We start from the raw sequence: 14,264 nt of genomic DNA on the forward strand, positions 1-14,264 counted from the left end.
AATTGCCTTCCTTTTCTTCTGCTACTTTTGCTACGTAGCTTTCTCACTTTACATCATAAAAAAAAATGTTTGTATGGAAGCTATACTGAAAATTATTTTAAAAGCTAGTGTGCCTTCTTATCTAAAAAGGTATATTAATTAAAGTAAATAAGTAACCCGTAGGTGAATTCTGGGCTCAGCTAGTGGAGGGTAAAATTTCATAAGAAGAAAAAAATGCAAGAAAAAAAGTGACTAAAGCAAACATCTTAGCAATTTAGACTTTTTTATTCATTATAATTCCTTCTCGACATGTTTCACCTTATTTTTGATACAAATTCTCATTCTTTCTTTACATTTTGTTTTTGAAGTTTTTCGATGGCTTTAATTATACCAGATACTTCAGAATCGATGTTTCGTTATGCTGAGCTATGTTAAAGAATACAGGAGATCGCTCTCACTTATCCAACAATATAACAGCACACTTTGTTGGGTCCCCTGCCACTCTGGAGTAGGGAGAGATGAAAGAGCGGATGAGTGTGCAAGGAAATGCTCTGAGCTTGACCTTCAACGAGTGCTAGAAAAGATAAGCATTCCTCTGACGAATTGCGATTGACCTGAACGAAATCGCGGAAACCAGTGGAAGGTGGTCTCTGACTACTAATTACAGGGTCTCCAAAACGGAATGTTAAAAGGACAAAATGTATGCTTGGATTCAACTATCTATCAACTATTTACACCATAGCCAGTAGAATGGGTGTACCCTACAATGACTTCTGCAGGAATTGTGAAGATAAGAAAGAAATTAAATGTTCTGCACTTCAAAGAAGCCGTACCAAAATTCATATCTTGGCGATTATTTCTTTGAAGACCTGGAAAATTGCAAAATGCCCTTCACTGGAAGGACTAGTTGCCTTCTTAAAAAGATCTAAGCGGTTCCAACAACTTAGTTAGAGGATGGAAATCAAATGTAGGTAACAGAATGAGCCTTAGGGCCACCGAGTGGCTTGTCTTAGACAAACAACTTGGCTAACCCAACTTATGTTGGGCTACCTAAAGAGTCCTCATTTTTATTATTCTTACAATATTATAACTTTTTGGATAGCTAAAAAGACATACCAGTTCTTCAGTTTGCATACATTTTTTGTTTTATGTTAATAAAAAAAAATGGACGCTAGAGCTAACAATTAAAAAAGTGAAAGTACAGCAAATAAAAAAGTATTATATTGTATAATATTTTAAAACGATCTCTCAAGTCGAATATCTCGCAAGGCTTAAGTTTTGCTGATTATGTCATGTAACCAAATTAATCAGAAATGAGCGAAATAATATTATATTGTACTTAAATATGATACTTAGGACGACTTTCCTAGACGGTAACCCTGTTATTCACCATCAATACGCGATCGATTTTTTTCACTTTGTTCGTTAAAAATAACTTAATACACACTTTGCTAATATAATAAGTACCAGGTGTACGAGTATTATTATTGGGCCTTAAGGGGACCCGGTGGTCTAGAAATTAAAAAAATCGATTTTTTGTTTTTTCGATATTTCGAAAGTATAGTATCTTAGAATATACTGAGAAATATTATAGCTTATGCAGCCCATTGACTAGGTAGAGAGTGGTCCGCGCACTCCTGTACCTAGAACTTTAAACTCATTAATCTCGAAACGCCTTTTTTCGGCCTATTCATTTTTAATTTTGGTAGTGGCCATAGCGGCGCTATGTTCTCTATGAACGAATCAACGAATATGCTGAAAGAATAATTGAAGAGACTACCAATGCGGATTTCGTAGAGGCAAGTCTACAATCGACCAATGTTTTGTTCTTAGCCAAATGTTTGAAAACACTATGAATACGGGCTAGATGTTCACTGACTGTTCATTGATTTCAAACAAGCCTTCGACAGTGTTAAAAGAGATAGGATCCAGCACATATTGGAATACCTTGGAATACCTGCCAAACTAATAAGCCTCGTTAGCGCAACGCTCACAAATACACAAGCAAAAGGGATCATTCAAGGGCAGCTCACAGAGTCGTTCCCTTTTGAAACAGGTGTAAAAAAAGGTGATGCCTTATCAACAGTCATATTCAATTTGATGCTGCACTTTGTCGTAAGGGAAGTCAACAAAGGTGGTACCTTGATAACTAAAACAACCCAAATAGTGACATCGCTATGCTCGCAAGAAATAGGAATGACTTAAAAGAAATTTTCTTAAAAATTAAGAAAATTGCGAACGATATTAGCTTTTTCGTAAACGAGGGCAAAGCCAAATATCTGTTGAAATCGAGGCGCCCTGCACAGATGCCAAATTTCCATGTGGGCGCCTATACTTTTGAAGCAGTGCAGAATTTGAAGTACCTAGGAGTTATGTTCGCATGTAGCGATGATTCAACTTCCGCCGTCAGGGAACGAGACATCTGTGCGTTTTGTTAAAGCGCAGCGCATAAGATGGCTAGGTCATGTGATCCGTAAGCTTGTTGACTGTACCGTGAAGAAAGCCTTGACAGGAAAGCTAATGGGCATGAAGGCCAAAGGCAGACCGAGAAACCGTTGGATAGACGCAGTGGGACACGATCTTAAGAAGCTGGGAATACGTAACTACGAAGCAACAGCTCAAGATAGACCGCTTTGGAGGAGCATTTTGAAGGAAGCTTTGACGCACCCCGCGTTGTAACGCTATGAAAGAAGAAGGAGAAGTGGCCATAGCTACAGTCACACTGACTAAAAATTTTTTGGTTTTTGGGTTTTAGATAAATAAAAGACTCAAAATGGACAACTTCAACGCCATTTTTAAATTTATTAAAATAATTTTGTTTTTATGTACAATAAGCCAAAAAAATTGTAATATCATTATTAATATTTTTATTGAAAAAAACAAATCCTGAAAATACGCTAAATTTTCGAGCTGTAGACCACCAGGACCCTTTAATGCGCTGCAGCCTCTGCTGTGGTCTGTTATGCTTGACTGGGTGCTATTATAACGTTCAAAAATCCAAAAACCACACGAAAACTTTGAAATACTCGAACATAAACACCAAATTTTGTGTTTCAAGATTTTTCATATTTTTAAATATAATTTTTTAACCTAAAATAAGTGTAAACTGTATCTAGTCAACAGTCAAAAAGGTAGGTAGGTCAAAATGATTGGCGAGAGCGAGGCACACTTGGGCGAAGAAATCAAATTCATCCTTTCTCAAAAGGAATTGAAGTCTTGCTACCAAAAAAAGAAAAGGTTCAATAACTAGGTGACTGTTCACAAAACGCCAATATACGAGTGCCATTCCCGTAAGCCCAAGTAAAATATATATAAGACTCTCTAACTCCTAGTTGGATCATAGGGCGTAAAGTAAAAATAAAGGTAAAAATAAATCTAAAAATAATGATAAGTCAAAGAAAAGTTAAAATAAAAGTAAGCTACGCATATAAAAAACAATCCTGCACCAAATATAAGTTGTTCAATTTGAAATCATTTTTAATGGTTGCAACCTTTTACAGCTCTGGTAAGCACATAAGAAAAAAAAATTGCATAAAGTTAAGTGCAAATTAACGATTTAAAAAATATTTATATTTATTTTTCTTGATTTTAGCGTACAAATAGTCATGTGTGTGTAAAAATTCAATATTTATATTTATAATGTACAAATAGGTGGAATAGATTTTGCACTTATTGTTGTATGTATGTATGTATGTATAATGTGCGAAAGTAATATTTAGTAGGCGTATATTTATATTTATATTTTATATTTGCAATTTGTTATTTATTATTATTGGTTTGTGATGGATTTTAGTTTAATAGACTACCTCTTTCCATGTTCTCTTTTCAGTTCGCCGCCATATTTATTGCCACTACCGACGAGCTCTATTATTTCCGGTATACTGCTGGCAAACATTGCCTAAAATTTCATATTATTTATTTATATGTGTACACGTCAAATTTGTGTTTGTGCATATGTATGGGAAATTATAAGAAACTCACAATATTTCCCTAGTTTAGCAAATAATCTAATTTATTGATTTAATAGTAGTACGAGCGGCTCAAATATAAATCTGACACAAAACAAAAAAAAACGAGTAGATTTGGCACTATTGACGCGGTATACGAGTGCTAAGAATATTTATTTGGCCCTAACAAGCTCTTCTAGTATGCGGCATACTTTCTTATTTCTTCAACTATGGTGGGTACTTTGAGTTCACGATGAATTTGTGCATTTGTGATATAATAAGGAGCGTTTGAAATCATTCTCAGGGGGTTTGACTGGAATCTTTGGAGTATTTCGATCTAGCTAACTCCAAGCTGCTGTGCCCCAAAGTTGAATGCCATATGTCCATATCGCTTTCAAGACAGCTAAGTAAGCTAAAGAAACATGAGAATTTCGATGTAGTAACCAATATTGGCTTCTGAGTTTTATTCCTAGAGCCTTCCGTTTGGTGGAAATATGGGCTTTCTATGTAAGTTTTAAAGGTGCCTACTAACACATTTTGTGACGCTGGCTTGGGGAATGATTATATTACTTAGCTTAACGGGTGGACAAGTTTTTCGATTTAGTGTAAAAGTGGCTTGGGCAAATTTTGTCTCGTTTGGCTTATTGCGCCATTCCAATGAGTTATTTTATCAAGTCCTTTGTGGATTTTTTGGGAGGCCACATAGGGTAGGGGTGAGAGTCAATTGTGAGTACGGCAGTGTCATCCGCTATCGTTCCAACTATTGCTTCTTCAGAAGTTGGTAGATCGTAAGTATATAGCAGGTATAGGATGGGGCCCATAATATTGCCTTGGGGTAAACTAGCTGGACTTTGACATAGTTCAGACTGTTCTTCGCTTTGTTTGACAAAGAAATATCGGGCATCATGCTAAGCGCTGCCGAAGGCTATATCGTGAAAAGCCGCTGAGCAATAGTTTTTTTTTGTTCAAAGGCTTTCTGTATACCGAATTGATGATTTGCGATGATTTTGGGATGATTTCTGAACCCAATTGGTGATTTGGGATAAAATTTCGGTCTTCTTGCCTATAATTAATCGTTTTTTTTTAGGGAAAGGGATTCCATTACTTTAGAGGCCATAGGCTGATGGACCGATATGATTCGACGTTTTCAGCGCTTTTTCCTGGTTTGATGATCATTTTTACTTAAGTTATTTTCAATTGAGGGCACCAGATAATGTAATAAAATTATAAATGTACGCAAGAGAATTGAGTTTTTCTTCGCGGAGGTCATATTCAAGGGGTCATATTCAAGGGCGTTCTTTTTTAAGGTTTTTTATCACTTCTTTAAGTTTCATTCTCCATCTGGCATGTGTGTTCTAGGGTATCTTTAATTTTTTGAGCAGAGCTGAAAAGGGTTCGATTTCGTGGGCTTAAGTGAGCGGCTTAAGAGCTAGAGTGAATAAATTTTGAGACCGTCCTTAGGTTAGGTAGTGCTGGCTGATTTGTAAAAAGATCTCACTTAGACTTCTAGGGCTTATTGTGTTACCAGTGCTATGTATTTGGAGTCAAAATATTATTTTATGGAACTCTTAATGCGAGACCGCCCTTGCTTAGAGAAATATTTTCAATCGTGCTTTATCTAACAGCTCTCAAATTCTTTGATATACGTGTTGCTGTTTTTTAGTGTTCCCATGCGATGGGGAGTGAAACAAATACTACCTACGCACATTCACTGAGCTATCTTTACAAGCAGGCTGGATTGAAAGGAGGAGAGCGTCTGCACGGACATACATAGATACCTCTGTTTTCACATCAAGATGGAATCTGGAGTTGGAGCGAAGGTTTTCCCTCGATCAGCCGAAAGTTCAATATCCTTTAAACTGCCGGAAACTAGTATTGTTTTTCAAGCAGAGGTCTTCGTGATCCTTCAGGCATGCAAAATGCTCAGGGATCGCTGTTTGGAGAGAGACAATGTTGCACTTCTCTTCTGGTAAACTTCTATAAGAAGATCAAAAGTCTCGAGTGTGCAGGAAACATTTCTCTTATCTGGGCTCCAAGGCATAGGAACACAGAGGAAAATGAAATTGCCGATGAACTTGTCAGGAAGTAAAGCCGGAAATCCGTATCCCCTTGACCGTTGTTAAAGCGAATCTACACAGTTTCTTTCTTAAAAAAGCACAAGTCAAATGGAATTCTATCTTAAGTTTGTGCTATCTCAAAAACACTTGACCTCAGTCCGACAGAAGAAGGACGCTTAAAGTGCTAGGGACCCCCCGCCAGTCAATTTCGAAACTTATAGCGGTGGTCACCGGTCACTGAGTGATTGAAAATCATGCAGAGCAGCTTGGACTCCTCATTGCAGAACCTTTGGGGATCCGACAGAAAAAGAGGCTGTTAAATTTAAGCATTTGGCGACTAGGTACTTGAGGTTCCTTAGTGTACTTTCGGGGATAACCTGCTGCAGCTCTCCAGCCTAGGTGCCCTTTCTCTTCTTCACTACATTAACAGCACTGGAAAGATGTAGATGGTTTTAAGTTTTGAAAATTTTCGCTATAAAAATGACGCTCTAGTGGTACTCTTGCCATCTAACACTTACCTACTATACAAAAGCCCAAGACTACAAAGGCAAAATGCATTTTTACTGGGTCTTATAGAACCGATCAGATATTTTACTTTAGTGTAGTGAAAATTTTGGTATCAAAGTATCAGCGAATAAAGTCTTAGCTGCCAATATTAAGCTGCTTAAGTCAAAATTGCTACCCCGTGAACAAGAAGTGAGGATTTAGCTAGGATAAAGCTTTAATTCACCCCGTGCTGCCCCACGGTTGTGAGCTTTTTTTCTGTTTTTTTTTTTTTTTTTTTTGTGGGCTCGGGCACGTTATGAGAATACTAAGAGAGAGAAAGAGCAACACGAAAATCACTTGAATTGTACGTGGTTGGAGACCGAAGAAGAGTACTGTGAAGAAAAAGATAGCTAAAAGTGGAGCAATGGAAGGAAGTGACTTTGTATAGGAAGAGATGGTACGTGGTTGTGAATGAAACAACGAACCATTGAGCATCATAAGAACTCTGATGCTAAGAATAGGAAGAAAGTGAAAATTTCATGGGCTGTTATTTATACCCGCACTTACAATGATTTGAGACCGCTTCTCAACTAACGTAAAAGTTCACTTTATCATGCCCCTAAATCTATCTCCATTTTCTCAAGAGTTTTTTAAGCTCTCTGCTTTGTGTATTTAAAAGTTAGTTAAAGTGAACTTTAAAATGTACTCTTAGGTTTAAAGTGAGGGAATACAAATCATGCGAATAATGAATAAGAAAAGCTAAAGCAAAATAGTGAATTTTAGCTCCAGTCTCACCATAGTTGTGAACTCGAAAATTCCTATTTTTCAAATTGATGAACAAATGTATTAAAGCGGTCTTTAAGTTAGCAATAGTTGCGCAGCTCCGTTGCTAAACTCTCACTTTATTAGTTAAATAAAAAAAATACCCTTAAAATGTTATTTATTCTTGTTACTTTATGAGCAAACGAACCTTACTTTTGGGGATCTGCGATAAAAAAAATGTTTGTCTTAATTTTTATTTTGTATTGAAAATGTGCACGAGCGAATTTTGCTAAGAATATTTTTGACTTGTGTTACTAAAAAAGCAAATAAAATCGCATGCTTTCGAACGGCGAATATTTTAATGAATTATTAAACACTACAACAGCAAAATTGAAATAATGTTAACACAAACAGAAAAAAAAACACAAATTTCAGTATTATTTGGTTTGTAAGAAATTTTGATATATTTTTGAAGTCAAATGTTTAAGCGTGGAATAGAAGAAAAGGGGGAAGCATGGATTAAAACAAAACCTGTGCATAAGTATGTGTTTGCCTGTCTTATAGGCATATAAATATATGTACATTTCCGCATATGTGTGTGTGTTTTTCAAAGGGAAATTTTCGCTAAAAAAGGTGAATAAATAAAAGGCATTAAATTTAGTTCTGGTTTAAAAAAATTCAAATATTTGCTGAAAAAAGGTTTTTTAATCACGAAAATTTTCAGTATATTTTTCATATATTTTTCTAAAAATTCGTTTTCTAGGTCTTTGTGCAGTTATTGCAAAAAAACAAACCTACAGGAAAGCAAACAAAATTAAACTTATATGGGTATCAATAAGGGAAGGCTATATTACACATTTGCATTGAAATATTTTTTGCGTTAATCGAAAAATTCCAAAGATTACAATATTTTCAATAGAGCCCGCGGTGCTTTTACGCAATTAAGCAACATTTGGTCTTGAAAATCCTTATCAGACAAAACCAAGCTTCGAAATTTCTGTTCCACGCAAAATCAGAAGGATCTGCTGGCCGCATTTCATTTCTAATACGGACCTATTGGAATCGACCAATGAACTCCCCATCGAGCTAACAATCAAATACAAACGGTTTGGTTGGATAGGCCATACATTGCGCAAAGATGCCGGCGACGTCTGCAGGGCTGTCCTTTCTTGACATCAACGAGGCACAAGTACATAGCTGTGGTAGCAGAAAGATCTCTTGGTGATGTGTGATAGATGCCGACATAAGAACTTGAATACTAACTGAAATAATCTTAAACAACTTGTTAGCCGCCTTAACGACTTCAATAATTTTTTTTTCTCTCTACGCTAAAGTAGTTAAAGGTAGGTTAGATATCAAGAGTACAATGGATACACTACGATACCTCTACCTGCGAAAAATTTCAAGATTTAAACGAAGAAAAACCAACTACAACTTTCTAGTGCTGTGGAGGAGAGAAAAAGGATCCACCAGTGGAGGAAAAAAGGGATCTAGGCTGAAGAACTGCCTCGGCTATCCACTAGAAGCATACTAAGCAACCTCAAGTTACCAGCCGCCCAACCCGGACATTTACAAAGTAAGTGTTTAACAGTCGCTTTTTCTGCCGAATCCTCACAGGTTCTGCAATAGGGGTTGAGTTCTGTCGTACTGAGACCAAAGTGCTTTTTGAGATAGCATAAACTTAAGATAGCATTCCATTTGTCTTGCGCTTTTTTAAGAAAGAATTTGTGTAGATCCCCTTTAACAACGATCAGGGGAACACCGATGTATGAGATGGAGACAACTGAAACCGGTTCTATCGACACTCTGCTGGTAAGCTCATCGGCAATTTCATTTTCCACTATGTTCCTATGCCTTGGAACCCTGATAAGAGGAATGTTTCTTGCATATTCGAGATCTTCTTCTTACAGGAGTTGTCCAGAAGAGAACTGCAACATGGTAATGACAGCGTCTTGACTGCAGCTTAGCTATCAGAATATGCAGCGATCCCTGAGCATTTTGCATGCCTGGAGGATCACGAAGACCTCTGCTTGAAAACCACTACTAGTTTTCGGCAGTTTAAAGGAGACTGAAATATTGGCTGATTTAGAGAAAACCTTCGCTCGCATTCACCTACATTCTATCTTGGATCCGTCGGTGAAAATAGAGGTACCTATGTCCGTGCAGACTCTCCCCTCCTTCCAGTCCAGCTCGCTTGGAAATATAGCTGTAGCGCAAACCTTAAAACCCAGTTTGCGGGTGGAGAGATTTGTACGAAATACAGACAAAGAAGAAGAAATTAACTCAAAATACTACCATATCCTACAGGAGGTCGCCTCCAGAGGCCAACCACCTTCAACCTAATAGCGCTCTGAGCAGTAATGAATTGAACTTCAACATCAATGGGAAGTAAGTGCAGAATTACATTAAGGGCGGCACTGACACGGAAGCCTCGTTTAAAAGAGGTAGAACTTCATCAATAGCTACTAGCCAAAAAAAGAGTCGTGAGGACACCACCCTGTGATGTATACCTAAGCACGACTCTAGTGATTCCGGCACCACATGCCTTCCCATCATCTGTAAAATATTCTGGCCGAACACCATCAGCAACGACGCGCTGAGGAGAGCAACGAATGGCAATGACACAGGCTTAGAAAACCGCCAGCTAGCATTACGAGAATGACATTAGACTGGAGCCAGCAAGGGCGCAGAGGTCGCGGTCGGCCAAAGATCACTAAGAGAAGGTCGATGTTGCACGAGATGCCGATGTCACACGGGACGGTGCAAAAACAACAGCCCAGAAACGATGGAAGAGTCTTGTTGAGGCCCTATGCTCCCGAATGTGAAGAAGAAAAAATAAAAATACAATTACTAACTATTTTACTTGACACAAAAAATACATAAGCACAATAAGGCAAATTATAGGCTTTCGAACGATATCCATTAACATTTAGTGTTATTCGCTTTTCTGTAGTTTTTTTTTTGCAAAAATGGTAAAGAAATAGAAAAATAAATGAAACTCTAATAGAAAAATAAATGAATCTGATTTTCGCAACGAAATTAGTCTGAAAGAAAAACTTTTTTAAGGAAGTCCTTTTTTCGTGTAAACTAGTGTAAGTAGTGATTTTCGAAAATCTAAAATAAAACTTTTTTACACATTTCCTATATGAAAATTTGTATTAAAAAATAATAAAAAAATAAAACAATTTGAATTATTTAATTTAAATTCGTTTAAGCTACGCTTTACTGAAATTCGACATAATTTATTATTAAAAACGAACAACTAAATAACTTCTCTTAAAGTCTCAAAATCACAAAAAAAGCAATCTAATTACTGTCTTTAGTTGCTTTGCTTACTTTTGTGGGTGGCTCTATTAATTTTAATAAAAAATTTAGAGTGGGAGTGTGAAAAATTGTGGAAAAAGCTATTGAAAGTGTAGTTATAAAATTGTATGCTAGGCTGTTAATATGGCGAAAAGAAATGCTGTATAATTTCAAACAAATTTTTACCGTACGCACTATTTGATTATATATTTGGTATATACTTCCTTTTTTTGAGATAATTTTTGGGGATAAGCAATTTTAACGCTAATTTTTTAGAAGAATAAAATAATTAAAATGGTTATCTATAACTTTTGAAAAAAACTTCCATTCACACCACTACTGTTTTTATTTATTCAAACTTTTTTTTGTTTTTTTTTTTTCTTGGTAAGTATAGGCCGATTTTTTTATTGGAATAGAGTTACTTGGAGGTTTTCAAAGGGGCATGGGTAAACCATTCAATACACTGCTGCTGCCATGCTAACCGAAAAAAATTAACGTCAATAACGGTTTAGCCCACTGCTACCAAAGCGCATATGTGGCGGATGTACCTAAAAAAAGCTTTTACAAAAACAGCTTCAATCAAAATGTAAGCGCCTAAATAACTCGCATTTCGTCAAGGCTTCACTTGTGGAAGAAAGCAGGGATTGGATGAAGAAATTTTAATTGATTTTTTTTGTATGGTGGATTTTTATGTTTTTTCGCTAAATTGTTACCTCATTTTTTATTTTTATTTTTTATTGTAAATATTGTATTTTCTTAATTTCTATTACCTAATATTTAAAAAATGCAGACACCACTGCTTTATAGGCTTATCGAATTGCACGATTTAGTTATTTTTTTTTTTTTTGTTTTTCTTAGAAATCGAATTTTTTATGCGTCGTTTTTCGTCACCTTGAAATTTTTAAATTATTTTCTTTTTTTTAATTCAATTACATATTTGAAAATTGTTGTGTATATGTGTTTTTATGTTAATTGCAACTTACCAAGCCGACGAGTAGAAAGAACACAAGAAATGTCCTTCCCAATACAGTCTCACAGTAAACGTCACCATATCCTACCGTTGACATGGTCACAATTAGGAAATAGACACAGGTCCAATAGGATAATCGATGAGCATTATTAAAATCCAGCGGATCGCCAGAGTTCTCCAGCTAAATTTTAAATAAATGCAGCAATACAAGAAAAAACATAACATAGATACATTGTAAACGCAAATGCAATTATTGTCCGCATTGCGGATGGTAACTCTGCTGATTTGACTTGTAAGGAGGTGCGAGTTATTGATACTCAGCGTTAGCTAGCCAGTGCGAGATCAACTCTGTACGTTAGTCACACTAAAAAAATTCTAAAAATCTAATCTAGCAGGGAAGATCTTAGTTTAAAAAATCTAAACTGAGTTGAACTCATCAAAAAGCTTGTCCAACAACTGAAAACCACTGAGAAGCTTGTCAAAAAATCGGACGGGTATACGGCTTCTTGCTACATTGTAATTGTGGCATAGTTTTGGGCTGAGTAGGAGTAATTTTTAAACCCGTTTATTGCACAAAAACTAAAAAAGAAATTATAAGTCCAAAAGAATGTAAAAACCGTCTTGGCGTAAAATTGGTCATCCATTTTGAATACATTTTTTTACTATAATAAATAAAAAAAGTGCGTGTAGCGTTGTACACATAACAGAAGTGAAACTTTCAAGGCAGACAAAGAAAGAAAAAGAGACCCGAGAGAGAATGAGAGAGAGAAAGAATATATATCTAAATAAATTCACAACATTTGCAGAGAATACAAATAGACAAAATTTACAAAAATAATACACGTGGTAAATCAACTGCGTATATATAGCGTCTGTCATCAACGCGTACTGCCGCAGCACGCACAATACGATCTGTCGTATTCTAACTATACGTTGCTCTCTCTCGCTCGCATGTATTAGCGTGGTGTTAGAGCCGAGCGCACATATAGCATCTAACACTATAGCGTGACCGCATAAAAGGGAGACGTAAATAGCCTAAAGTGAATCTCTCTCCTTTTCCTCTACGTTGTATCTTTTCTCTCTCTCGCGCGGAACGAAAATGCCCAAACCGTTGCATGGCTTTGAAATTTTACTGTCCATTCTCGCTCGTCCATCGACGCCTAAAAAGTTTCACTTCAAAAATATTTTGAGGGATGGAAATATTTACTTGAACGACTATGCATGCCATTGCTTGTCTATTTGTTTCAAATATGCTTGACGCACGACGCCATTTGTAAAATTTATGAGTCTCAAGATGGGCTGATTATTTTGCATCACCTTTTATGTAGACTGGAATCCGCTAAACTCTCGCCGAAGAGGACGACCGAAAGGAACGTGGAAACAAAGCATATAACGAATTCACGACATCTGTTGACTCGCTTACTTGGTCGCTGGTAAAGTAAAAAGTTTAAAGTAAAACTGATTTGCGTTTTTTAGGTCGCCACATGTGTGATTAAAGTTTCTACCAAAATTTTACGCCATTGCTTGAAATTTGTCAAAGTTAAGTCATCTTGAGTAAATCTACCTCTGGAAATCTTTTCGATTTTTTACAGTTTTAAAAATGTATTTGCATTTGTACCACGAGTTTGTATTAAATTTTGCGTTCAAAATGGATCCAATTGCGCAAAACCCTCAGAAATTTTGGGAAACTATTGCGATAATGATACTCTATGGAAAACAGCCGTTTACGAATGGCATGAAAGCTTCAGAAGAGTTCATGAGTCCATCGAGGATGACGAACGTCGTGGCAGGCCGCCGGTATCAAAAACTGATGAAAACATCAATAAAGTGAAAGAAAACTTGATCAAACGAACGGATTAACCATCAAAGAGCTGGTCGAGGACTTGAACATTGCTTATAAATCCGTTCAGAACATTGCAGTTAATGATTTGGGTTCGCGCCCAGTTGCTGGAAAGTTGGTGCCAAAAGACCTCTGGATTTCATGAAAAAAAGGGGCCACATTGATAACGCCATAGATATGAGTCCGATACAACATTCAGCAAAAGTATCATTACTGTAGACGAGACGTGGGCTTGTGAGTACCACACGCATAGGCTGATGAGTAAAGACATCAAGCGAGTGTATGGAGAGCTCCGAATGAACGAATGAACCAAGACCAAAGAAAAAAAAAAAAACAATTCGTTCGCAGTCAAAAACGAAAGCGATGCTCACGATTTTAATGCATTACAACGGCATTGTATACTATGAATTTTTGCAAGAAGGTCAGATAGTTAATTCGGGCGTTATGACACGTTTACGTGAAACAATTCACCAAAAAAGAAAGGTTTTGAAGGAAAATTAATCGTGGATATTGCGCCACGATAAGGCACCGTCGCACAGTGACAGCAATTTATGTGAATTTTTGACCAAAAACGAAACGAATACCATCCAACAGCCACAGAGCTCACCTAATATGGCTCCCTGCGATTTTATTTGGGCTTGATCGACTCAAAAAACCGACCTAATGAAAAAATTGAAGACAGCTCTAATGGCTACAATGAAAAAGGAGTTCCAGAAATGTTTCAAGTGCTGGATCACACGCTGGCATAAGTACGTCCCAGTCGATGGGGAGTAATTTTAAGGTTAGGTAGGTTGAAGCGGTTCTGTGGAACACGCTCACTTATCCCTATCTCTCACAAAACCAGTGCGTGCTTTTCGAAAATTTTAGAAATCCCTGATTTCTGCAGAACTGAGATCTTCCAATTCATTAAAAAATTGTGT

At 36.7% G+C, this 14,264-nt stretch overlaps 1 protein-coding gene across 1 annotated transcript in view; it reads right to left on the reverse strand.

Annotated features, from left to right (window-relative positions):
- LOC129236084 (calcium-activated potassium channel slowpoke) overlaps nucleotides 1–14,264 on the reverse strand; it is a 282,580-nt gene that overhangs the window by 175,959 nt on the left and 92,357 nt on the right. The window contains exon 6 of the mRNA XM_054870285.1: nucleotides 11,518–11,685. Within this exon, the coding sequence (XP_054726260.1) occupies nucleotides 11,518–11,685 (168 nt within the window). The remainder of the gene's footprint in view (nucleotides 1–11,517; nucleotides 11,686–14,264) is intronic.

Source organism: Anastrepha obliqua, chromosome 1, assembly GCF_027943255.1.
Source record: "Anastrepha obliqua isolate idAnaObli1 chromosome 1, idAnaObli1_1.0, whole genome shotgun sequence".
NCBI classification, from domain to species: domain Eukaryota; kingdom Metazoa; phylum Arthropoda; class Insecta; order Diptera; family Tephritidae; genus Anastrepha; species Anastrepha obliqua.